The sequence below is a fragment of the Zosterops lateralis genome, assembly GCF_965231275.1.
Source record: "Zosterops lateralis genome assembly, chromosome: 4".
Classification (NCBI taxonomy): domain Eukaryota; kingdom Metazoa; phylum Chordata; class Aves; order Passeriformes; family Zosteropidae; genus Zosterops; species Zosterops lateralis.
This window is the reverse complement of record NC_139765.1, coordinates 40,708,619-40,736,468: the sequence shown is the minus strand read 5'-3', so window position 1 is coordinate 40,736,468 and position 27,850 is coordinate 40,708,619. Positions and strand designations below refer to the sequence as shown.

Below are 27,850 nucleotides of genomic sequence, written 5' to 3'. Positions count from 1 at the left end.
TTTAGGCACCAACAGTGGGTGAGGAGAATTTTGATACTGTCCTACTAATGAGAATTTTCCATATTTTCTCTGAATAGCTTCAGGACAATCCACTCAGCCACTCACCTGCATTCATGATTTCATCCATCTGCCCCTCTGTAACTACATTTTTGCTTCTTGAAAAGAAGAGGCTGGAAGGCAAAAATTGACTATCATAATAAACATCAGCTTTTAGTCACTACTATTTTTTTGTTTTATTCCTAAAGCCCTTGTCTCTATTGTTGGCATTTTCTTAAATTCTACTATTTCTTTGCCACAATTTGTCATGAAATCTTTTGTTTTCTGATAGCTGACATTCTTCTTTAAGCTCAGTTCTGGGGGGATTGAATGGCTCAGGTTCAGGTTTTTAAATAAATATACCTAGCTATTCTAGTTCTGAGAAGAGAACTGAATACAGAAAGTGAATTTAAGTGAAAAGCTCATATATGTAAATAAACTGGCCTTTCAAAATTAAATGCAGTTTTTCAAGCCAGTCTTTGGGATTTGGAGTTCTGCTTTGTGGATTATTTTTTTCAACTTACAGAGTCAGCAGTAATGCCTCCAACGGTTTCATCAAAATTGCCAATGCCCAGGAATACAGACACCATAAAGTGAGCAGGAATTATATGACCCGATCAGGGATGACCACCCAGTTGAGGATATGCTATAGATCAGTTTAAGTTATATAAACATTGATGTATTAACTGCAGGGGGGGATTCTGTTGCCTTTTTGAAGTCTCAGTCATGAACTAGGATGGTTCACTTTCAGCAACGAGAATTGCACAGTCACACAGAACAGCAGGTCACACACTTTGTGGGAGTGGAACTACTGTGGGACACTTAGGAAGGAACTGTAATCTGGCAGCACATGGCCTCTTTGCAGGAGGTGGGGAATCCAGCACATCATGTTCATGCTGCTGCAATATGTGAGTGGTCCAGCACCATGTAGGAGGTGTGGGCAAGAGATACTTTGCATGTGCCTACATCTTAGCCACAAAAAAGCAGCAATACAGAGGTAAGAGACAGCATAAGCCTTTTGAACATTAATAAGATGCTCACAGGAAAAAAAAAATACAGGCTCACATGCTGAATGGCATGGCCAGTACATACACAAATAGTACATATTAGTACCATAACACCACTGTTAACTTTAACAAAGATGGATTTGCTCTCATTAAAAAAACTCATGTGGGAGTTGTAAGGAGGAGAAAATAGAAGTTAAAAGAAGGATTGCAAGTGAGTCTGTTCACTCAGAAATGTGGCAGCAACAGCAATATTTAAAATCAGTTTTCTTGGAAAAAAGTCCATGCACTTTTAAACGCAAAAGGTTATTTCATGTTCATCATGTAGTATTTGAAACAACTGGATAAACAAGAGTAAAAATAGGTTAGTACAGTTTGTTTTCAGACTGGATTTCTTCTGAGGCATACTGTCGTAAGAGTAACTCCACTAGTTCCTGGAGATCTGTGGTTGTGTGACTATCTCCACTTTTCTTAAAAAAGACAGGAAAGGTACATTCCTACTTTTCACTAACATTAACATTCAATACCATCATATTCCTAAGTAAATGTGATCTCAGCATACCTTAAAGCTCAAAAATCAAAAGGCAAAAAGAAATACACCAGCATTTACAATATTGGGAGTTTTACAGCAGGATAATATTTCATTTAGATGTGACTCATGATTTCTACATGCTTCAGGTATGCAACAGTGATTTGTATAGGGAGTGGGCTGCATTAATTGAAGAGGAAGTTGCAGTGAGAGACTGGCTAACATTCGAAAGGCAGCTGTCATTCACACATTCTAACAACTTTAAAAAGAAGCATAAATATCACACAAATCTGGAATCAGGAAAGAAAAATAAAAGAGGTGTTAAGATACAACTTCAAGTACCAGTCTAATGAGGTCAACGTAAGTATGCTTAGAAGTTAGAAGTCTGCTAACTTCCAGAACAGCTTTTCACAGAATGGAAGAACTGGCAGTTTCTTTAGAACACCAGTCCTTTAAGGATGAGAAGGAAAATATAACCCAAAGCATCTTATCCAAAAAACAACCACCATCTTTTTCCTGATGAATAACAGTCTCCACACGCCCTGAGGTCAAAATTTACCTTTAGAAAAGTAACCACTTCCAGTTTTGACTTAAAAATTGTCTATGTGGAGATATTGCTAAAAACAAGGGATTTATACTAATACATTCTATGAAAGAAATGTGATGATTTTGGATCAGTAATGGAAGTATCTTTACTTCAGTACAACCAGAAGACATATTTTTTAAACATTTCAAAACATTTTGGCTCACAGATTTTATATCATGATTTGGAATATGTAGACTTCTCAGTTCAGCTGTTCCATGTATCTACATGCTACAGTTTTACTGGAGATTATTCAATTGTTAACAATTTATGGTATTTACTGCAGTCCTGCTGCTAAGTAAACAGTTTTATAAAGTAACTCATGCCCTTGCTGTAACAAATAGAGAGAAGATATGAATTATCTTGGTAGGATGACAGGATCCTCACTTTCTTGCTGGACAGCATACCTTCTGCTAATAGAAGGAAGGAGTCCAAGCAAGTGCTTGCCAGAATGTAACCCAGGCTGGGGCTGACTGCTCTAAGTTTGGCCAGTGTCACAGGCAGCTGGAGGCAGGCACTGATTGTGGTGGGGCATGTTCAAACATGTATCCCAGCTAGCTGGTATAAAGTGTGGGTTGCTGCTTACTGATGAGGAGGAATGGAACGTCAGAAGCATTTCTCATGGTATTTACGGTATCAGTTGGCTAGTATATATTGGGAAATAGGACAGAACAGGTACATTTACATTACTGGTTTAATGTGTGATGGAGGTCATGTTGAGTGTAATCATCCTTACAGCTGGAGTTCTGTGCATTCCTCCAATGCACTATACTGCTGTATGTGAAACAGCTCCTGTCAGGGAAACAAGTGTGCACAGTGGTGCCACATAAAGCACAGCAGTCATACACACCCTTGGCCACTCCTCTAGCTCAGTAAACGTGGCTTGCTCTTCACACATAGCTGCCTCACAGCTACCTCAACTCCTTTTCTGCAAATGTTCCTCAATAACGAAATTAGCAACTTCAGTATTGACTTCAGCAGGGCACATCCACAATATCTTCACTGCAGCAGACTGTGAGGGGGAACACACAGTTGTTTGTGCAGTTGGGTCCTGTTCCTGGACCACTTTTGCCAACGGTGATGCAAGGCCAGTCAGAGCTAGGTCAAAACTGGAACTCAGTCTCCTGTGTTTTTGACGTGGTATGCAGAAGCTGAGCCCAGGGTTTTGTCATTCAGGGTGGATAGGCAGAGACAGGCAGGCCAGGAGATTTTGAAGCCTCCATATGAGGTTCTGTGGCCAAAGGGCCCATCCAGAAGGGTCAGCACACACCACACGCTCTGAGAACCGAAGGACGATATCTCTTTATATTGGCACAACCATTGACAAGTACATGTTTCTGCATACAGTTTGACAATTTCAACTGAAATACATATGAAGAAGTCTATTTTCCAAAAGAAAGAAGCAAAATACATCCAGGTAATTCCAAAATTAATTGCATGCAAAATCACACAGAATTTATTAAGCAGGAAAAGACCCCAGACCATCAAGTCCAACCTATGACTGACTTACACCACGGCAACTAGAACACAGCACTAAGACTGGATGTGACACTTTGTTTAAACACATCCAGGTGTGTCTCCATCACATCCATGGGGCAGTCCATTACAATGTCTAATCACCAGTTCTGTGAAGAAATTCTTCCTAATGTGCCCCTAAACCTCCCCCGGCCCAGCTTAAGACTACGTCCTCTCGTATGTATGAGAGGCTGTATGTCTCCTTACAGCCGCAATGTCCTGATGGAGCTGGAACTGGGAAAGCTTTGCTCCCACCAGGCACGTGGGTAAGAAGGGCCCGCCAAAACGTGCACGCAGCCTCTTCCCATTTCTCCAGCCACCTTTAGGCTGAATCTGACACCCGGGAATGGCGTTAACGGAGGTTCAGCGCTCGGCCTGACGCTGCTCACCGCAGCACGTTCCCGACCCCCCGACCCTCGGCAGCAGCCGCGGTTCTGTCTGTTCACAGGCGGGCCCGGTACAGCGCGGCCCTTCCAGCTCCAAACGCCGCCGCTGCCTCCCCTGCCCGGCGCCCCCGCCTGGCGCTTCCCCTCCGCCGCCGGGAGCGCCTCCCGCAGGCCTGGGCGCCGTGCCAGGGCCGCCCGCTCGGCCTTGCCGTCCCCGCTCCACCCGACCCCCGCCCGGGAACCCCTCCGCGGCCCGGGGGCGGGCGGGACGATCCTCGGCCCCATCTCTGGCCAGGACGGCGGGAGCGGCGCCGGCCCTGTCGGAGCGGGGGCGGCCGGGAAGGGCCGGCGGCGCCGGGCGGCCCCGCCCCGCTCCGCTCATCCCCCGCTCCCCCCCGGCCGCGCTCCCGGCGGGCGGCGCCGCGGGGTGACGGGCGGGTCTCGGCCACAGCCGAGTGCGGCGCGTCAGTTCCGGCGGGGAGCGCGGCGCGGCGCGTGGGTCGGAAGCGCCGCGGCGGCGGCGGCGGGGGAGCGGAAAATGGCGACGGCCGCGCAGCTCACGGACGAGGAGCTCTTCTCGGAGCTGAGGCGCTTCGGCTTCTCCCCGGGGCCGGTCACCGAGAGCACCCGGCCCGTCTACCTGAAGAAGCTGAAGAAGCTGCGCGAGGATGAACGGGCCGGGGCCCGCGGCGGCGGCGGCGCCAACAAGACCCGGAACAGCAACAACAATAACACGGGAGCCGGAGCGGCGCCGGGCGGAGGCGGCGGCCCCGGGCGGGCGGCCCCGGGAGCGCGGATGGTCGGCGCCGAGCGCTCCTTCCTTCCCGGGGCCGCCGCCGGAGGCGGCCGGGGCCGCGCCGTTCCCCCCGCCGGGGGCGGCAAAGTGCTGCTGGGCTTCAGCTCGGACGAGTCGGACGCGGAGAGCAGCCCCCGGGGCCAGGCCGGCGGCAGGCGGGAACGCGCGGCGCCCCTGTTCCACGGCCTCAGGCCCGGCGCCCCCCACGGCGGCAGCAGCAGCTCCCCCCCGGAGGAGGCGGCCCGGCGGAAGCCCAGCGCCTGGTGGGGGGCGGCGGCCCGGAGACCGGCGGCCGCTCAGGGCGTGAGGGAGCTCGGGGACGGCGAGGAGGAGGACGACGAAGAGGAGGAGGAGAAGGAGGGCGAGCAGCAGCGGTGGAAGAACCGGACCGTGAACGGGAACCGGCTCCTCTCCTACGGAGGCGGCAGGGACAAATACTCGGACTCGGAGGAGGAGGAGGCGGCGGGGGCCAGGGCCAAACAGCAGGGACCGAAGGAGGAGTCTGCCGTTCGCCGGCCCAGACGGAGTCTCAGCAAGTCGCCTGCTCCATTCATAACAAGCAAATGCTCTGCAGCCGGCGCTGGCGTGATGGAGACGGGCCAAGAAAGGGCTGGCGGAGGCTGCGGTGCTGGTGTGCTCGTAACGAATGACAGGGCGGCGGGGGCGGCTGCTGCCGGCAGTCTAGACAGGGGCAGGAATCAGGAGGAGGAGGAGGAGGCAGCGGCGGTGGCGGGGGGAAGAGGAGGAGGAGGAGGATGTGAAAATCTGGACTCTAGTCTTCCCCAGATATCTAGCCCCAGATACCGCATTGGCCTATCCAAGAAATCCCCATCAGTATTGTTGCTGCCAACACCGCTCACGGACGTGGACAGCGGCAAAATCAGTGACCCTCCAGGCGCCATTAGGAAAGCGACCAATAATCATGTTCTCAGCGGTGCTCCCGGTAGCTGTAATGTTGAATCCAGGATCTATTCATCTGCTAACAGCCTTCCCCCGAGTGGAACCACCTCCTCCCTTAGACTCAACCACTCCAATCATACGGGTTCAAATCATACCTACCTGAAAAACACCTACAAGAAGAATCTCTCTGAGCCCGAGGAGGAGCTTCTCCAACAGTTCAAAAGAGAGGAGGTATCCACCACTGGAGGCTTCAGTGCACATTACCTGTCCATGTTCCTCTTAACTGCTGCATGCTTGTTCTTTCTGATACTGGGATTCACATACCTGAGAATGAGAGGTTCTGGAGTAGCTGAGGATGTGGGAGCCAACAGTAAGTATTAGGTGAAGGGTAAGAGCAGTTTCTGCAACTGCTGTAACAACTGTTAATACGCCTTTGCATTCCCAGACATGCCTCACTGAACAGTTCTGGGTTCCACCTTAGTATAATCTCTCTTTAGAGGATGGTGCACAGAGAAATTGTCTTTCCTTATGTGTGTACTTCGCAGACTGGTATAATAAGCTTACAAGACATTTGAGGATAAACTTAAATCCCAGCATTCCCTGCTGTAATCTGTTGATACGTTGTTTTCTAGCAAGTTTTCTTCCCAAAGCAATTCTGTGGGTTTTGTTCAATTTAGCAGGAGTATGGTTAATAGAGAATTGACGATATAAGGCTTTATGTTAATCTCACAGTAGTAAGTGTGCACAGTTAGATACCTGGGGATTCCTGCAGGGCTAAGTTTTGGCAGTAATTGTTTGGTAATAAAGCAGGTTGTTTTCGTTCGTGTGTGCTGAAGCTTGAAAAGGATCCTAGGCTGAGATGATGTTACACACCATGACAGACTTTGTGCAGTGAATACTTGACCTATTGTGTATTGTTTTCTTATAAATGCTTCCTTCTAAATTTAATTGAGAATAATGTTTATACGTTAAATACTGCTGTGCTTTAGTCTGAGTTTCAGAGCATTCTTTTTTTTTAATACTGAATTTTTTGGGAACTTTTTTAACATGTGGAAGTAACTTCTTGAATGGATTTTAAAACTACCATTTTCTATTAATGAAGAATACAAAAATGGAAACATACCACCTAAGGGTGGTGATTCTTGCTAATTCAGTTCTTGGCTGTTCTGAAATGGACAGTGGAGATTCTAACATCAGAAAGAAAAATCATGCCATTGCTGTCTTGATTTTTCATTGCTCCTTGTGAGAAATTTTGCAAAAATCTATTTTTGGGATGTAGGAGCCTTAGAAGGTTCTTGGCAACTTGCATTTTTCTTGAAATGATTGAGGATGGTGTGTGGGGTGTATGCAAGTGTGTACATTTTTTTGTATAGAGAGTAGAGGATTTATATACTCATTTGTGGACGTGTATACAGTGCCTTGTAAGGAATGATCTGACTGTTATCTTGGGATCTGCTGGATGTCACAGGGCAGCAGTGTGGGCTGGCTTTTTTCTATTCCCTTTTGAACGTTACTCATTACATTAGGGTAGCAGAATAGTTTTTAATTCTGGTTTGCACTCTTTGGAGGGGAGGAGGCATGTAAAACATTTGGTGTTGAGGAAGGACATTAGCAGCAAGGACTTGGGGATTTGCAGTGGTTTCATTGCAATGGTCCACGTGGCTTTTAGGTGCTGTTCAGTCTCGTTTTTCGGGCTGGCTGTGAACATACGCAGGTGGGCTATAATTAGATACAGTGTAGTGTGACTGTTGGGGCTGCTCATACTCTGCTTTGCTTCTGGCCATGACTGCTAGAGACATGGCTACATTTTCTTCTGTATGGAAGAAAAGCTGTATTGTACTAGCATGTATTCTTCTATTAGTCTTGAAATAGGATGATTTTAACGGGAGAAAATCTGCCAGCCTACTGCCAAATTCAGTGGTTAAAACTGGCTTGTCATTCTGTTTGATAGAAGCTGAGTGTTTCAGCAATGCAGATAGCAATAGTTCTTAAGAAGTTCTGAGTGGATTTTTTTTATTGGAAGAAAATTTGGTTTTGAATGTGTGAACTTTCCTATAGAGTGTGTGGGATGACTGTCTCATTGAGGATATTGCTCTTTAAAAGTTAACCCAGCTGGAACTGTTAGGAAAAACTGTCCTCTTCTTAGAGAACCTTGCTTAGGTTAGGCTGCCCAGTCGGTGCTCTGGTAGCCCAGTATTGCTTGGTAGATCAAGTAAACCAGTTCTTTACCTGTTCTTACTTGCTGTCTTTTCAGTGAAACTCTCAAAAGTGGATTTTCTGGAGAATTGTTCTGGCAGTGGTACTCATATTTCATCTGTGCTATGTCCTCACAGCCCCAGGCTTTGCTGCAACGTAACAAATGGGAACAGGGAATAGTGCCCTTTGGCAGAAGCAAACAGCAGGTTTTGTGGCTAGCTCCTTTGATAGGAAGAGGAGCAGGCCACTTCTTTTAAGTAATGTGGCAATGAGCAGGGAGTTACCTTGGCCATATGTTTAGCACATGCTTACTAAATTCTCAAATCAGCACATGGAGCAAAAATACGTTGGGATGTAGAGCAGGCAAGAACAGACAAGATAGGCTAATAAATACTGATTTTTACTGAAAGGAGGAGAGCCCTGTCTTCAATTCTACATTTCCTAAGCTTAAATATCATCCAAGTGAATCCTTTGACTCTTATGCTTATATGGGTGTATCGTCTGTTTCTGTTGTAGAAGCAGAGATGATTAGTAATTTTTGATTAAAAATAATAGTATATCTCAAAAACAAACTTTTCATTTAGGTGATTCATTGAGATTTTTCTGTCTTTTAGGTGGTTGTAGGTAGGATTCTGTTGGGTGAGAGTGATTTGATTGTGGAAGAAAATCAGTTATTTTAAACTCCAATCTCTGTCATAAAAACTTTTAGGGTTCAGCAGAGTTGCAATATATGCATCACTCTAATTATCATGCTTATTGTGATAAAGCAATAAAGGCAGTTATTTGTGTATTTGGTGGCTTCTTATTTTAAATTTACAGGGAAAAATGCACAGTGAGCCTAATGTTTGTTTTCTTAGTGGTTAATTGTCTAAAATTAAATGCGATCAAAATAAGGTGATAGTATGTTTGTGACATTGAAAAATATTTATCACAGAGTACACTCAATATCAGCGCCTAAATATTTGTTAGGCTGAAATCTAAGAACAGAAGAGATGTGTCCCTAATGAGAGGGAGGCTTAAAACCAGGTGTTGGAATTGAATTTAGGCCAGGTGTAATAATATAAATGAGAAGGAGTGAGCAGAGAATTTCAGAAGAGACTTGTCACTTACACTGTGCATAGTGTTCAAATGATTTCTTATTCAGAGCTCTAAAATAGTTATGAAGTGCTTTAGTTTTTCCACAGGTAGCATAAAATGTTCAAGGACAAATCAGAATTGGGTTAATTCTTCTGTATCTAAGCTCTAAAGGTCACTTAAAGTAAAGGGTTTTATGTATTTTGTTGTCTAAGATATAGATAAAATATATGCCTGTGGGGTTTTTCTTAAACTTGTTGAAATAAACTGCTCTTCAAGCTTGCATATAAAAGACCGACTAATGCATAAGTGCATGTTGTGCTTGCTATCTCCGACAGTGCTGCATTTGTAAAAGATCAGTTGGAGCTTGGTGCTGGTAACCTCATTCATTCTGCTCTGGCTGTAAAGTATGTTTTGATTGCACCTGCCTTCAAAATACCGTGGGATTGTACCAATTTCTTGCCAAACCAGCGTAGTATTTTGTCAGGAAAATGGTAGACTTTAGTCTGCTTCCTAGGTTCTTTAAACCCTGAAGAGCTGTGCATCTCTTCCAACTTTTGTGCTTTTCTGATGTTACTCTGAGCATCTCAGGTGGCTGCTCCTGGAAGGTAATTCTAAAGTTATTTTTCAGGAAAAGTTGGTAACTATCAGATCAGTTGATGTTGCTTTCACATCCGGTTCACTTTCTTTCTGAAAGATGTGGCCACTAGTACAGATGCTGTTGAAGTCTGTAATCCGAAATAGGTTGTATGTGAGTTACTTTTACCATTTCTGCTCCAGTACTTTGTCTGGGAAGCAGTTGGGAAGAAAAAAAACAAAACAGAACAAAACCACCACAACAAAAGAAGATCTTGAAAGTTTCAGGTAGGTCTTGTTTAAAATCTTATTTTCTTATAGGCAGAGGCTTTTTAAAGTGACATCTGTTGCTATTAATTTTGGTATTTCTATGATACTTGTTACAAAACAACTGCTAGGAGGATAATCCTTACTATATTTGCTACAGTTTGTGTTTTTGAAATGTTAATTCGGGAGACTTAGCAGTTGTGTACGTTGCAAGTGTAAGCTTATGCAAATCACAATTCTAAGAGTTTCATTCAGTTCTATTGCTATTCCTTTGTTCTTGACAGTCTAAATCTCTCAGGTGTTAAAACTTCTATGGAATTTTATGCAGGGAATTTAATTGCTAAGGTGTTAGACTTGCTGTATAAAAGACAAGATGATGACTGTTATGCTCCCAGACCCGCAAATTACTGTAGAACTACTGTGGTATTTCACGAATAACTGTTAGAAATTTACTTGCCTTCTTAGATCACATTCTTAGAAGAGTCTGTATTCTTGACAGTCTTGATTTTAAGGGAAGAAAATTAGTTATGGATAAGAAGTATTTATAGGATAGGACATAATAAAGGGAGGGAGAAAAATTGAAAGATTTGCAGAGTTCCTGAGCTGTGTGCCTATTAACATTCCTTGTGCTTTGCAAGGGATACCTTGACTTGTATTTAACAATGTAACAACTTCTATTGAAATATTAGCATATTGCTGTTTCACTTTCTATATATTGCTTTAAATCTTAATTAGCAAGTATTTCTCACCTAGGAGATATAAAAGAAAATCCCGGTGTTTTTCTTAAAGATTAGTCTCTATTGTAGCAATCTTAACGGTTTGCTGAGTTTTGGATCAGGATCAGTAGATCAAACAAAAAGAATCCCTAGGCTACCTTCATAAAGCCAGGCAGAATAGTTAATTTCCTTAGGATGCTTGACAATTTTAAACTCTCATCTTCCTTATGGTATATCAGAAATTATTCTTTAAAATGGGGAATATTTCAGCCTTTTATCTAGGAAAATCTGAATAATTAGTGACTTTCATCTAGAGAAGTCTAAGTAATTGCTCTGTAGTACAAAATAACTCAGCCGACAGCTTCAAGTCCTTCCTAAAGGACAATAAACACTCTATTAACCTTTGTAATAGATCTGGACTAATAAGTATAAATATGAATATTGCGCAGCAGTGTTTGAAACAAAAATGATAGAAATGCAGAATTCCTGTTTTTAGAGAGAGTGGTAATTGATACTGTGTTAAAAATATTAATAACTGCTTTGCGTTCATACTTTAAATGTGCTGCTGTTTGTAGTTGTGCACAAAACATTCCTTATGGCATTACTGTAGATTCTTATTATGACATTTTTTCAAAGTTACTGTTGGAGCCTATGCTTTCTTTTGTAGTAAATAATGGAAAATTTGAACTAGAATCCCTCTCCTGTGGAGCAGGGATGCAGAAGACCTCTGACAGGAGTCAGTCTGTTTTCATTAGATATCAAAAAATAATCAAAAGCTTGCACTGCATTCTATAGTGCATAGTTTTCTCAAAAGCAAATTTCGTTTCTGATGTGAGAAAATTAAAGGTGATTCAGAATCTCAAAGCAGATGTTGCAACTTTTCCATTTTAAAAAGCATTAGAGACAAGAAGGATGTGGGAAAACAAAAAGCAGACTTGTTTCATTTGTTAAGAACCTCTGTCAACTCTAGTACTGTTGGAGTGCAGGGCAGCTGTTTCTGCTTAGGAGAGATGTGTAGAGTGATAATGGATGCAGTGGAAGTATTTTAAAGATGAGCCCATGATACACAAGGACTTAAATTTTGCATTGTAGCAGCCCTGCTTGGCACTGTTTCATAATCTCTAATTATCCCAGTTACAAAAGGAAAATTAGGCCTACAGTCCTCCTATCTCTGGGAAGCAATTGTTGTTCTAAAAATCATTTAAATCCTTTTGAGATCTCTATTTCTTCTGAGAATAGAAGGTTGCAAACTTTAGCTTGACTAGTTACCCAGCTAAGCTGGCGGGAGTTGCAGAGTTGTACCAAACTGGTCTAGAATCTGATTCTAGACTTGTTCTTCAGTTATAATACGAACATTTGAACAGGCCAGAACTGCTGCTTGAGAAAGTTGCTTCACTAAAAAGCTTAGGCAAGTAAATTAAGCAACTACAGTGGTTTTTTTTGTTTATGAAAGTGCTACTCCAATGCTGTGGAGAATCATGGAGTGTTGTAATTATGAGGCATATATTCCTTTGGCCTCTATAGTTTTTGTGCTAAAATTAATTGTCTGTTGTGATTTGTGTTAGATTGAGGGGAATAAGTTTACTGGTCAGTGGACTGTGAAATCAAGGTATGTTAAAAAGACAAGATTTTTGGGAGGAGAATCCCATGTTTGCTGAGAACTTCATTAGTACTATCTTTATCTTGTGTGTTCTTGGCTCCTTCTGTTTCTCCTGGTAGATACAGATTTGTGGAAGAAGGTGGCCCTGCCTTTGCTGTAACCATAATAAAAAAGGACATGGTATAGCTCAGGTCTTATCAAAGTAACCTTGCAGCTTCTTTGAGTTTCTGACGGCGAAAAACTTCTCAAAGAGGGTAGCGGTACTGATGGAAAGAAGCATACTGATCTCTGCACGGATAAATTCAAGAACTGCTGCACATCTTAAAGCTCTTCTCATGTAGATTCCTTCTGTGTTAGAAGGCTTGCTAGAGTTTATAATGTCCAGTGTTGAGTCCTACTGTGCTGTACTTCCCACAGTGTTATTTAGTGCTGTTTTTCTGTTCTGCTTGTGTTTACATTCTGCTATGGAGTGTGAGAGTAGGTGTATGTTAACCATGAAACAGGCAAATGTGGTGCCTGTTGGGCACAGCTTGCTGGACGAGATGTGCTGTTACGGCTGGCATTTTGCAGAGGTGAATTCTTTTTGCAGGGGAAAAGATCAATTTTTCTGCTTACTGAGTGTCATATTGTAACATCAAGGTATCTTGAGTAACGCTGCCTGTTCCGAGTCTTCAATTGCTTCAGCTGCTTTAAAATGAACTCTGAGTGACTGACTGAATTGATACAATTGATACAAAAGACTGTTCAATGTAGGGAGAAGAATAGGGGCTTAAAAAGAGATGTCTGACATTGAATTAAGAGGCACTAATAGTTGGTAACTATTCTCTAAGATGCATTGAATTCTATTGATCCTTTCCTAGGTAAATGAGAAATGGGTCTGTTCATAAATGACAGATTGTAGAACAACTCCTCAGCTAATTTGTTTCAGATAAGGCCATTTACTTAAATAAAAATTTAAAGATGGCTTGTTACAGAATAATTGTTTTATATATGTGTTAAGACTTACTTTCTTCATACTGCCTTTATTCACTTAAGTCTCAATACATGGCCATATCTCCCTAACCTTCTATTTTTTAAAAAATAAAAGAAATGTTTGTACTTAGTCTTGGGTAAATGCAGCATCAGCTTGTCCTTTTTGGGTGTCAACTGAACAAAACTTTACCACAAGAGGACTGCTGGGCATGAGGTGGACAAATGTCGTGGTTTTCCTAATGCTAGATTTTAAGGCCACGTCTAGATCTTAATTTTACTTTTGTCCACAGAAAAGTGTTTATTTGGTCAGATAAATTTCTGAATTGGGGAAACCTAAGGCTGTTCTTTAATTTTGTAACTGTTTTGGTTAGCTTTAAGGTATTTTCAGGAGGCTGCTTATCAAAGTCACTTACCCTAACCATCTATGCCCTCAATACTCATCATCTCACTATGTAGATGTGCAATGAAACTCCACAATACTTCATTTATTAGTACTTATCCCAGTATTTGTTTAGCATCATCAACCTGCGCAGCAGAAGCCTCTCGTATCCCACGTATCCCCATACTTCACAATTTCATCAAACACATTTTTATCTGAGTATGTAGATGTTATTGGTCATGGAGAACAGAAGTCTAGCTATAGAACTAAACTGAAACCTGTCAGTAGATACTGAGCAATGGAAGATTTACTGTGAGGGATGGATTTCATATCTCAGAAGGTAGATAGATGATTACTTTTTTTTCTGGTTTGGGTTTTGTTTGTCTTGTTACTCTTGCCTGAAATAATGTTTGGGTTTGTTGTGAAGCAAGCTGGTGTTTGTTTTATTAATTCCCAGTGTATTTTCTGGGAAATAGTATGACTTTATCTGTTAAGGAATTTCTATTCATCTCTGGCTATATCTGAAGTTTAGAGTGCTGTTTGTTCTTTTTCAGGTGTCATGCCTTAGACAACCATAGAGGATTTTGTTGAGTCAGACTGGGTGGTGCATATGTGACAAACACCTGAGAGGCATTTTTACAGGCTGTGGAAATCCACAGTTCAAACCTAAAAATGGGCTAGAGCCAGTCTGACAGTGTTGCTTGTACTGTTTCTCTTTGCAAATTCCTTGGAAATAGTTTACTGTTACTTTGTAAATAAGAGAAAAAGATTTATGAAATTCCATGGTGGTATCTTGCAAAGGACAGTATCATACTAGGTTCAGTCTAGTCTGTTTCTGTATTGGTGTGCACCCCATGTGTGACCCAAGAAAGTGTGGGGAGGAGAAAGACATAGTGTATTTCAAAGAAAAAGCTGAAAAGTTTTGGGTTTTTTTTTTTAATTTGGTTGGTTTGGGGTTTTTTTGACGGTGTGTGTGTGAAAGGAATTTTATGTTGTCCTAGGGAGGCTTTGCCTAGCTGAGAAAACCAGAACAGAGGTGCAGATTTTCTTCTGGAGAAGGAACTAGACTCATAATGTATTTTTGGGTTTTGTTTCTCTTATCTGTAAGCATGAGAAGTACTTACACTTTTACATCTGCTTATGTAAAAGCAGGTGTGGATAAAAGTGTTTGTAGGGCAAACTATGGGAAACGGGGAATCTGAGCTCTGTTTGAACGATATATTCATGTTCGAGTGCTTTGTCTTTTGCATATAATAATAAATGCATGTTCATTTTGATATAAACTCAGAAATAAACTAAAAAGGGAGTGTTGAGAATACCTAAGAGAGCTGCAGTGCTGTACTGTTTGTACAGTGACCTTTGAACTAGGAGTAGAAATACCAATCTTGTGAGTACTCCTGAGAGCTCATTCATTTAGAATGGGCAGGTAGGTGTGCACAGTTCCTTTTGGTGATCCTAGGTGTATTATGAGCAATGCCTGTTAGGTTTTACTTCCATCAGAGATGGTGCTCCCTGCAGAAACACTGTAGACTATGTTGTTTCAGTTGTTTACTTTGAGCATGGATATATCAGCATATTTCAGAATTGTATAGTGCAGTGGCTTTTTACTTACAACTTTAAACACTTTTTTTTTCTTTTGACCTTCAGCTAAAGGTGCTACTTATTGAACTAATAACAAAAATGTACACATTGAGTACAACTGTACAGGAAGCAGAGTGGGAAGGAAAACTATGAGATGTTAAGTCCAGACTTGTTTTATTCTGCTGTGTAGGATGCATGGTATTAAAGTGATTCTTTTTGAGGTAGAGCAGACTGGAGGGAAATGACACAAAAGCAGCAGCTCTGGGAAGAAGCTGACCTGGTAATTGAGGACCTAAGGCCAAATAGGGTCTGCCTATTCCTTCCATAAGGAATGAGTTAGTATGTGATATCCTTTGCCATTCAGAAGATGGTAATGTACCAAGCTGCTTACACAAGCTTTGAGATCAGACTAACTGTATGGCCAGCTCCCTGAAGCGGGAGATACGTGGTTTGAGGAAAGAGAGTTTGGATCTTGTTCTGTAAGCTTTTTTTTCATAGTTCAAGCACTGAGCTTTGTGCTACTGTGTAGTGACCTACATACTACAGAGTTCTCATTTGCCAAAGGTGTGGTATGGTTTTATTGCCCCTAGTGTTTGACATCTTGGTAAGACTCACTTGTGCTTCCTTTCTGTCTTTTTTTTTTTTCCCTGTTTCTGCATGGCAGGTGAGTTTCTTGCCAAGAAAGGTTTTGGTTTATATTGGTTTTTTCCTCCTCTCTAGATCCACCAGGGTCAGAAGTGCACACAGTACTGCTAGAAGATTCATTACATTAATCCACAAGCTGATAATGTAACCTTTTAACTAATAGGCACAACCCATTTAATTAATAAACAATTATGATAACATTAGTTCAAGTTCAGTCTTAGTTCAAACAGGCTCTTCATTTGAGTAAAGGATAATGGTGTATTAGTCTAGTTATTCCCTTTGGATGATTTTTAATTGTACCAGGTAGATTAAGCAAACAAATCACCAAACAAATGCAGTTGCTATGGTAGACAGCCTGGAAGGTTAGCCAGCTCTTCAGAATCTTAGTCCAGTGGAATAAAAATGGAAGTAACTCAATATTGCCTGCTGTTATGCATGTCCAGTCAAGTGTGTTATGTTGTGTATTACTCATCCTGCTTTTGAGCTCATCCTGCTTTTGAGCTCTTAAAACTTCCACAATATGTGATGAACAGTTTTCCTTCTTCTCTTAACTAATATGGATACTTGTGGTAAACTGGCTGCTGCTTCCTCAGTGAAAGCTCATCTTTGTCATGCCAAGAGACCTGCTAGCAACTCCACATGTCCTGCATAGAGCACCTGTTTTCAGAGTTCTGCTGTTGTGTTCAGACCTTGTAAATAGATTGTTCAGCAGTTCTGCTGCTGTTAGTGCAGCAAGCACTGATAGATCAGTGTCTGCTGAATGATTAAAAGGATATAGGCACAGCAGAAACCCGGTTTTAAAAATGAAAAATTCTTATGTGATATGTATCTTGACTTTGTGCTCATGATTGATGGCCTTTTAAGAGTTTTATTGTCAGTGTTCTTCCTTGACTGTTACCTTTGGATGTTGTAAACTGTGCATAATATTACTAGTACTTTGTAACTGAAGTCTGTAAATGGAAGAAGAGGTTATAGGGTGTTTTTATGTCGGAAACTCTTCAAGACAGAAGAAAATCGCAGGGTATTTTTATCAAGACTGGGTTCCTTGGCAGAGTGACAGTAGATTCAGTATTTAATCGCAGCTTCTCATTGATTCTTAAACCTGTGTTTCAGTAACACTTGCTTTATTAGTTTGCTTTCCACTTTGAACTTTGGAGTTTGAGGAAAGTGGAACACTTCCTAGTTTAACGTAAAACGTGTTTTGTTGCCACACATTCAAGATGGAGTTCTCCCTTTTTCTAAATATGTATTCATTTGTTGAAGTGGTGGGTATTTTTTGACCTTATAAAATGTAAGGAGCTAAAATATTTGGGAGAGGTACAGAAGGCAGCAGAAGAGCTATTTCAGAAGCCTATTCTGATTCTCTACCCATTGTAGAATGCTGGTATGCATCTGAAGTCTAACATTTCTCCTGGTAATGTTTTGCAACTGCTCATAAGAGCAGTCTTAGTGTGGTAGGTTTTATTTAATTCCCATGTATACACACTAGCCTGTAGTAAATACTGTGTGTATATGTGTACAAGAAATATGATTTTAATTTAATTTTTACAATACACAGCAAGTGCACTTTTGGGCCATTTTCCCTAATAGAACAGAGACAGCTTGTTTCTTCTGTGTTTTGTAATACAATGCAAAAGAGCATGTCTTCAAATACTGTTACTAAAAAAATACTTCCTTAAATATTCTTAAGAAATGACGGCTTTTATAATTTCTATTTTTTGATCACTAATACAAAGTGCTAGTACGAAACTAATCTTAGTATTCTAGTAAAACTGATCTGATGAGAATCTTTCCCAAAGCACTTGTCTCTTCTTAAGTACAGATAAAATTGGCATGACTCACGGGAGCACCTTTCAACATTCAGGTCTATTCTAACCAGCATTTAAGTAGGCAGGACTAGATTTGAACCTTTCTAGAAAGGGTGATACAGCTAAACAAAGGAGAGAGTTATTTTGTTGTAATTTGTTGGGCTTTTTATTTTTTGTTTAAGTAGTGAAAAACTCCAGAGAGAAATTCTTGTAGGTCATGCTCTTTTACATAAAATAATGAAGACTTTTATTTTCAGCACTGATAGAAAATGTGTCTAAAGTGTGTATCACAAATATGATTGTTTAAATTCTTTTGGAATTTGGACTTTGTCAAAAAAAGTGGACAACATGAAATTTTTGGTTATGTCGTCAGATGTTACATCACTTACTCACAGACAGAATTAATTAAAATTATATTGGCTGGAAAAATTATCAATAAAAGCACTTTAAACTTTGGCCAGTTGAAAAAGTGACTAGATGTTAAGGAAAGGTTCAGCCGTTTGTAAAGTTTGCTAATCCTTGTGCCACATTATGCTGCTCTTTAAAATGGACAGGGCCAAGGATTATTCAAACTATAATGGGGTACTCACTTAGAAATACAAAAACCATTTCCAAAACACACAAAGATGATCTGTAGTGAAGGGATTGCTGAATGATTTGGTGTCTTAATATCAAAGCAGAGAGATTTAGCCTATTGGCTTTAAGTAGTTTCTACCTGAATTAGAGAAATACGGAGCTGGAAGGTCGTTCAAAACCACTTGTCTGTTTTGAGCATTGAAAAACTGCAGACAGGAAAATAAAGGCTGGATTATTTTATTTAAGAAGCTTGAAATATGAAGATCTGGAATAACATTTTATGCAATAACTTGTTTGTTTGGTATTTTTCTGGGATTTTAAGGTTTAAGAGTTTTGAGAAACAATGTTTTGGAATTATTCTTGGTAGAATAATGCACAGTATGTCCCTGGATGAAGTCAGACCTTGATCCTAGACTTAGAAAAAGTTACAGATCTGTTAGCCGATGTAGAAAATACTTGGGTTGTAAAATTATTGAAAACTTGTTTTTGAGATAATGTAGAAAAAGGCTGGGCTAAAGGCCCATTTCAGATAGCAGTACTTCTAATAGTGTTTCTTCCTCTGGCAGCAGTACGTTATGCTAATGTATTTGTTTTAAGAGGAAAAAAAAAATCTGATGGAAAGCATTAGGTTATCTGCTTACAGAACACATCTTTGTAAGACAGATTTTGGAAATGTTAATGCTTCTGTTTTGGGGTTGGTCTGCTTGTGGCATGGTGAATGAGGAAGAGAAGAGTACTTGCAGGGAGGAACGTTCTTGCTTATGCAGAAGCTGCTAACTTAGAGGTATACGTTGTAGAGCACAGTCTCTGAATCCTTTGGGTGAATGGGATTTGATGCTTTGTGTCATCACACTGAGAAAAAAGATGCTTACAGGTTAATTAGGATCATTCTTATTTCTGCAGCTTTGGCTTTACAGCTCCTTAAAGTTTCATTGGAATTTTGCTTTTTCATCTATAAAATCAAATTATCTGATCATTCAGAAATAGATTATGACATTACAATGGTTCTGTTAAAAATGTCACCTTAAAATGTTAGGAGGAACATAGAGCTGCAGAAATGTTCAGAGGTAGTTTTTCTAGCAAGGAGGAAGAGAACTCTGAAATGTGAAACAGGAATGTAGTGAAGGTGGCATGAGTATTATAGAAGGACTGAATAGTCTTACTTCTCCCTCCTCTGGTACAAGGATACATGTTTTAACTTTGTAGCGTAAGTAGATGGTAATTTGTTCTCTGAACTCCATTAGAATGTGAGCTTGATAGGCTGTTTTCAAGGCTGGCTGTTGTTGCATGGTAAAGGCCTCAAACCCTTTTTGAGGAGCCTTGGAAGTATATGTTCAGATTAAAATCTTATTAATTTAATGTTTAGTTTGGTAGAATAAGATTTATCACTCTTACAAATATGGTTCCATATTCTAAGAACTGTCAAGAAAGCTTTTGAACCAAGAATGCTGATGTAATATATTGAAATACCTTAGACGTGTTGGAGTAGGTGAAGACTTTACATCTGTGACTGGAGCATGTGGGAGGATTTGGTAAGAGCTTAGGTTCTGGACAAATGAAAGAAGGGTGTATTTGAAAGAGGAGTTACTGAAGAAGTTAAGGAGTGGCCTTATTAACTCAAATTAATTGTGGTAAATAAATACAGACTGATTAACAGTTGTAATTGCATAGGCAGCTGATAAATTGCTGCAGTTGCATTTTGCATACTTGCCTCTTCAGGCATCAGTCATAGTAAACTAAGTGGCATCATATATAAAATGTACTTTAGTTTTTGGTTAACTATAACAATCACTAACTTCAGAGGGATTTCATGGAAATCCTGTCGTATCAGTTAAAATAAGGAGTTTTAAAGATTGTTTAATTTTTGTGATAGGTAATTTTGAAGAAGTGGTTGGTATTCTTGGTCATTGTAACCACTATGTATTTGTGAAGGAGAGCCAAACATTAACATCTCATCTGACTTGCTTAATAAATTCAAGGTGTTAATTTATGTAAGTATGAAGTTGCCCAAATGTGTTTTACACTGGGATTGTGATGCTGGAAAAGTCTAACCACCACCAGAGCCTCCACTTAACTGTGGGACTGCCCTAGCATATCTAGAATTTCAGGTGACTGTTTTCGGTGTGGGTCTTTGCAGGCATAGAAATGTTGCATAAGTGTTTGTTTCATGGCTTTCATCAGTGCTAAAATATGTTAGTCAGGTATACTGAAATCTTTGCACTCTTGTGTCTTGTGTTTGTATCCCCCTTCCAATCCAAAGCCACTACTCAATCAAGATTTTGTGTATGCTCAGTAAGATTGACCCTGGAGTCTGTAATTATCCTTGTCTAGATAACAATCAAACTAGGTGTTTAATCCTATTTTAGCCTGTTTAGATTGAACGTTTAGTATGCTGGGTTGGTGGGTTGAGTTAATGAATTAAATACATAAAACTTTTTAAAGTTGGTAGCTTGATAATCCAGTAAGCAGTGGCTGTGAATTTGGACCTATAGAATGAAATTGTGAAGTGCTGTAGGACTTGGTTTGCAAGAGTTTTCAACATCTGCGTCTATCAGCTTTAATTAATCTTATAGCTGAATACAATATTTGGATGTCTTTGAAAACCAGTCCCTGTGTTTGGGTGGTTTTGGTTTGGTTTGGGTTTTTTTTTTTCCATTTGCTGTATCAGAAGAAGCTGAAGGGCTTATTGGGTAGGTAACATGCTTCATTTTTTTCTGAGCTCAAGCACATGGATAAACTTGTTTGCAAAGTTACAGAGAGTCAAGCCTTCTTCATTTAGAAAGCATTTTCGTTGTCATTTGTTGGTTGTAACCATAGGAATGTGACTCTTACCATCACTACATGTAGGAGCAAAGAAAGGGTACGCGTTTCTACTTCAAACTTCTTTTCAAAACTAAGGTGAAGCAGATCAACATTTGTCTGCTGACAAGAGTGCTACTGCAGGTCATACAGTTAATAAAAATCACATTATTTTACAAATAATTAGGTTTTTTCTTAGAAAAGGATTTTTTTTGTTTGTTTCTTATCCATATTCGCTTACACTTGACTAAGGCTGAGAACCCTGTCTCATAAATTGATCCTTAGTTTCTTTGTATATCCTCTATTTCTCCTAAATGAGAAATCTTGCCATGAATTTGATCTGTCAGCCTTTATATTTCTCTTATATTTCTCATTTATAACTAAATTAACTGATCAGTTTAAGCATGGTTGTGGTTCAGAAATCAAGATATTGTCAATCAATCTACTCTTGGGTGGGCAGCTCTTGATGTTTTGTGGATACCTATATGCATGGGAGTGCATGAGCTCTCAGTGTGTCGTCTCACTCTTGTTAAAAGAAAATGCTGAGTTGTAGAGCTTTGTTGTATGTATTAGTGGGTAGTAAAAAGTGGGTTTTCCTTTTTTGAAATGTCCACTAAAATGTAAAACATTCAAATTATTTCAAAGCAATTGAGTTATTAAAGCAAGAGTTTGGCAAATGGCAAGCACAGTTTTGTTTGTAAGGAAATAGCTGTGAAATGTGTTGACATGCAAAATTCTGGTTTAACCTAAATGCTGCTATACTGCATTATCAAATGCAGAGTTAGGGCAAAGGTTAATAGATGTCTCTTTGTTATTTGTCTTATTATTGGCCTTGTTTTTATCTTAACTATTACAGTGTTGTCATAAAGCTACAATGTTGGTATACCTGTTTAGTATTTTCAGATCCTAGAGTGAATTAATTTTTTTAATTTTTTTTTTTTTTGACAGTTAAGGATCCCTTTAGTGAAGAACTCCAAAAAATACAAGTAAGTAAAACCACTTAACATTGATATTTTAATCTGTCACACGATTGTATAAAAACAGTATAGATCTGTTCAGGAGGATGCAATTTTAGTATAACTTTCAGGAAATAAATGCACTACTTGTAACTGATGTTTTAATTTCTTTTTTGTCTTGGGGAATATAAATAGGATTACAAGATTTGGCTGTGGCATGCTGGTTGCTTCATATACAATGAAAATAGTACATAATTTGTGTTGTAAAAAGGAAAGAGTGTTGTAAATTTTAAGACTAAATTTAACAGTTTTTCACTTACTGTTGCCATTTGACTTCTCAACCTTGAAAGCACAGCTGGTAAGAGATTAATATGAAACCCCAGGATCTTATTTAGTGCTATAGAAGAGCAAGGGTTAAAGCCCTTCAAAATGGATTTTAAAAATTGTCTTTTTCACTTTGATTTCATTCTGTTACTTGTTCCTATATTCACTTTTTTATCTGAAGTATCAGGCAAGCCATTTTTGAGATGTCACCATTGAAGCTATCTGTATTGTTTTTAGTTGTGCAGCATGCATTCAGGTGGTTCTTTCTTTTGATTTGAATTGTAAACATAGTGATCTGCTTTTGTTAGGCAGATCAATATAAGCAAGTATAATAATCAATAATCAATATAAGCAAGTATTGCAAGATAATTGTGGAGGATTTGGGGGGGCATTTTTTTGGTTTACTGTCCGGCATTTGGATTTTTTGTTTGATGGATTGTTGGGTTTCTGTGTGTCTAGGATTGAACTCTCCGAAAGTGAATAATTGCGTATTAAGTGGGTAGCCTTGGCTGGTTTCTTGGATCTCTTGAACAAAGTAAATTTCTTGAGGCAGATTCTGGGGATTCTTTCAAAATTACTTTACTAGTGCATAGAATGCATTGTGTGCACTGGACTCAGCCTGAGAACCTGTCCTGTATGTTACTTTCTCCTGTTTCTACTGCACTGTTCTGTAGTAATCCTATTGCATGCTTGATTGTTAGCTACAAAGATTATACTGTTCAGTTCCTTCTTTTATGTGGTCCAACCATTAATTAGATTAAATTGGTCACAGTAATATTTCTCATGTTCACCTCAATGTAGCTATTAGTGAAGTCATGAGTGTACGTACTGGCAAATATATAGAACTTGAAGTACTACTGCTTGTGTGCGTGTGTGTGTGCGCGCACTGGAGGACTGATTTTCTTCTTCTGCCATTCACAGTGTTTTCTGGCCAGGAAATTAGTTAATAAGGTTGGTTAGTTTCCTGAGGAGTATCAACTACATCAACTTAATGCCAGTGATGGTTTTGTAGTACCAGAACAGGGAGAGGTGATGCTGGTAATTGTTGATAGCATTGTTGGGAAATAACTTGTCCATTGTTTGATCAATGAAAGAAGTATTTTGCTTTTCTGGTAGCAATTTTCTTACGGAAAAAAAACCTGGAGTATTCACATTTTTAAATTATGGCAATAGTGCTAGTGCATCAAGGAATTAAAGCTTATATAGTTATTTTTTTTCCAAACTGAGTATATGCATATGCACAAGCTGGAAAATTACTTTTTTGAATATTTTTTTGAATGAAAGCTCTAGTGTTAGCCATTTGATAAAACTTCAGTGTTTCAGAATAGCCTTTAGTGTATGTAATTGTATGTGTATTTAATTGCATGTTCTTTGTGTTTTGAATAATTCCTTCTAAAATAAAATGGTCCTGGTTATATGTAAATAAAATTGCTCAATATCTTGATAAGTTTAACTCCCCTGTAAACAGCAATTATATGACATCATCTATTCATGCTTGTTCTGGGAATTAGGCTTTTTGTATTATGGTGTATGCAGGAAGTATCAGCAAGATAGTCCACAGGTTTCTGGTGTGCTTTGCTTTGGCTTTTTGTTTGGTGGGGGTGGTTTGTTTGTTTGTTTTTTAAAAATAAAATTACTGTCGTTTGAAGGTAGACAACAAAAATCTTCCTTTGCTCTGAATTTTATGCTGGAATGTGGCCAGATGGTACTTTAGTGTGGCTTGTATAAAATGTCACTGCACATTTATAAATAATAAAACTTTTATTTTTATGTAGTAGCTATCAAAAATCCACCCCAAACAAAACAGACTTCTTTTGAGTAATTTCACTAATCTCTCAGTAGTATCAAAATACTACTGAGAGTTTTTTGGTTTTAACTGGCAGATCCATCAGAATGCAAGCTCCAATCTAGTTTTGCTTCAGTCAAGATCTGAAAATTCAGTGAATATCTGGATTGAAAATCTATTGCCTGTGTCATTGTTGATGTGTGAGACATTACAGCTTTGTGCAAACCTTTGGTTTTTTCCTTAAGGTATATGAAGATTTTGGGGATAAATGGAAAAAAATACATCTGTAATACTGCTTGTTTTAATGTAAATATGTTTTTCTCATTTTAGGAAAATGAAATAAGTCTCATGATGAAGAGCTTGTATGCACTTCATGATAAATTGGCACAAGTAGCAGGTAACACTTAAAAAATATTGTGGTGTAACAGCTACAAAAAAGTCTGTGCTCAGATAGTGATTTGCAATAACTGGGTCCCTGATAGCCATTTAGAGTTCCATTTTGGGAAACTTGAAATCCTGTTTCTAGTTCACCTACGCTGTCTTTTTCCACCAGTGTACCACCTTTTGTTGCTAATGACAAAGGCTCTTGAAAATTTTGACCCTGTGTAGTTTTTGACCCAATGTCTTAATACTTTATAAACTTGATTTTGTTAAAAGGCTTAAATTAAATTTGCTATATGTAAAGAGCACTGTGTGGGTCTCTTAAAGGTCGTTAATTCACTGTGGTGAAAATCAAAATATTTTGCAACAGTGATAAAATGGTTACTAATAAAGTAAACAGTAGTGGTTGAACAAGATTGCCTTGTTAGACAAAATGTCCAACTTAAACCGTATGAGTTATATAATAATAAAAAGTGCTGCATATTGTAATGTGTCAGAGTTGGTGTTTAGGGATAGTATTATTGAATATTCAAAGTAAAAAATGGGGTGTTTTTATCTAGAGTCATAAGGAACACAACTTTAAACTGCACATGTACTTACACATCACAATCAGGAAATGGTGAAGTTAAGGCTGTGATTATAACTTTGGGATCTGGTGAATGAGAGTTACAGCTGAGTCTGTGTCATGACTATTAAGCTGTTTTTATCAACCTTGCATATTTAACCTATAATGTGTTCAGGTGGTCTTATTGGTCTTTGTGCCAACTATTTGTTTTGCTTCAGCAAGTTTTACCAAGGTGGCTTTTTCATTATTATCAGGTGCTACAGACATTTTGCAAACACGAAAAACTGTGGAAACAGCTCTGTGTCAGATATGAAGCTGACAATGTAATATGTCAAGGTGGTATAGGAAATGTGTGAGAAATTTGAGCAGCTCTGTAATACTCTTTAAATTGCAACAGTAATCTATCTTCCTGCAGAAGCATTTTGTTTCCATGCATTTACAGTGTCTCCTGTGAATAAAATAGGTATTTGGACAAACCCCATACATTTTGGTTTGTTTACATCAGAGAATCACAGAATGGGTCAAGTTGGAAGGAATCACAGTGGGTCATCTGGGCCAACCTCCCTGCTCAAGGAGGGTCATCCCAGAGCACATGGCGAAGGATTGCATCCAAACTGTTCTTGAACATCTCTAGCAAGGGAGATTCCACCTGCTTTCTGGGCAAATCTGTTCCAGTGCTCAGTCACCTGCACAGTAAAGAAGTTCTTCCTCATGTTTAGGTAGAACTTCCTGTGCTTCAGTCTCTGCCCACTGCCTCTTGTCCTATTTCTGGGTACCACCAAGAAGAGTCTGGATCCATCTTCTTGACACCCTCCCTTCAGATAATTATAGACATTGATGAGGTCCCCTCTCAGCTGTCTCTTCTCATGGCTGAGCAGGTTCAGCTCCCTCAGTCTTCCTCATAAGAGAGATGCTCCAGTCTCGTAATCAACTTTGTGTTCTGACACAGACAATACTGTAGCTGAGCATCAAGGTGATTATTGCTTTTCCTTGCTTAGATCTTTGTCATGCTTTTTCCCTCTGTCTTTTGAAGAGTGTAACCGCTTGCTGTTTGTTCAGTGTGTCATCTGGCCCTCCGAGGGCCATACAGTAAACAATGTACTTGCATGGATAAAAAGGTTTGGTACATGGATCTGTGAAAAGAAAGGGACTTTTCTGTATTAGCTGGGGCTTACTTCAGTGCACATAGATGCATATAAATCTTTACCTGTCTGCCTTATGAGGAGGAATTGGTATGCTCCAAGACAACTACTTGCTTCATCAGGTCTCAAAGATGCATTATTCTCTATTAGTCTGTTTCTGGCCAGACGAATCTTCAAATGCTTCCTTTCGAAAAAGATAACTATCCTTTCTGGTTAGGTGGTACTCCAGACTGGGGCTGTAATATGAGATTACCTGGCTGCTCAGCAGAGTAGCTTTCATACAGTTTGAAGAAGGACCTAATCCATCTCTACTTAGACAGAAATTCTCCTCAATGCCAAGTTCCTTAGGATACTAGAGGAAGATGTCTGCCATCAGTTTTTGAATACCTTATTGCTGTAGACCTGGCACAATATCTGGAAGAAGTTTAAAAGGCATAAAACAGAGGAAGCTGCAAGGGAGGTGCAGGATTTAGGAGTGTTGATCTTGTGCACAGTGCACCACTTCAAAGGAGAAGTTAAGGAATATAGATTTAGTCAAAGTGGTGCCTTTCAGGTCTCTCTGTCACATACTTGGAAAAGTTTCTCTCATTTCATACTTGGCTATGAATCATTTGTTCATGTTGTAACTATTAATATTAAAAAGGCAGGCTGGAAACTGAAGTAGTCTGTTCTGCTAAGCTTTATTCCACATCTTGACTACCATCAGGATGGTTGCCCTCAAAGTTTGGTTTCTAGCTCTGTTTAATAAAGCAGACTTATTATTTTTACTGATCGAGTTTCTTCCCTTGTCAAGTTCAAATGGAGAGCAAGTGATGGGACTTTTATTTTAGAAGGTACAGCATGAAGTTTTTTTAAGGAAGAAAATGTCAGAGTAACAGTTCATTAATTTTGAATTCATGTATGTTCCAACTGTAGATACCTATTCTGAACTGTGGTGCTCCAATATGATGTTGAATTATTTATTTATCTGATATAAAAATAGATTGCCTTTAATGCATCACTGTTCTCTGAATTACTAGTCTGATAAATCTAGGGTGAGTAATTTTTGTCTCACAGGAAACAGAACTGGATGAGCAGAGTGTGCTTCTCCCTTGAGTTGAAGTTTGTGTTCCCATGTTCTTGTCTTGAATTGTTTAGCCATTCTTCAAAACAGCAGCTTTTTATAAACAGTATATATTTCAGTACTCAACACTTTCTGCTAAACCAAAATATCTGCTTTTAAAAAATTAGAGTTACTTCACCATATGTTAATTACTGGATATCTTGGTCTTTCATGGAGACACTTCAATAGATCACATCCATTTTCAGTCAGACTTGCAAAATGAATAAATCTAGCCACTATATTCACAAGAAGCAACTGGCTGCCCATGGCTATGACCCTTTCTTGTAGATAAAGGATTTTTTAGGTAGCCATTTCTTTTGCCTGGAATTCTTCAGTGTGACAGTCTATCAGATTTAGACAGTTTCCTTCTTTTCACAGATCCTTGAGATGCAGGGGTGAATGGCTGGTCTATCAGCCATTCCTGATAAATGCATGGCTGGAAGAAAATCCTGGCAAAACACCTAAAGTTACTTAATATTAATTTCAAGTATCAGCTACTGTATGTGATGGCTGTCACAGGCTCTCTGTTCTGTCATTCTCTCTAATCTTTAGTTTTTCAGGTAATCCATACTGTGCTGTTTCCAACCAGTGATTGAACAGCTATTTAGCAAGTTCTGGTGTTCTGCGGTGTTATTGAGCTTATTGAATTTATTGAG

The 27,850-nt window shown here is 39.6% G+C and overlaps 1 protein-coding gene across 2 annotated transcripts in view; it reads left to right on the top strand.

Moving 5' to 3' along the window:
• Nucleotides 1–4,564: 4,564 nt before the first annotated feature.
• LEMD3 (LEM domain containing 3) overlaps nucleotides 4,565–27,850 on the top strand; it is a 43,482-nt gene continuing 20,196 nt past the window's right edge. For both annotated transcript variants that reach the window (XM_083860257.1, XM_083860256.1), the window contains exons 1-3: nucleotides 4,565–6,119; nucleotides 21,887–21,924; nucleotides 24,335–24,401. In XM_083860257.1, coding sequence (XP_083716383.1) covers nucleotides 4,592–6,119; nucleotides 21,887–21,924; nucleotides 24,335–24,401 — 1,633 coding nt within the window. In that variant the 5' untranslated portion in view covers nucleotides 4,565–4,591. The remainder of the gene's footprint in view (nucleotides 6,120–21,886; nucleotides 21,925–24,334; nucleotides 24,402–27,850) is intronic.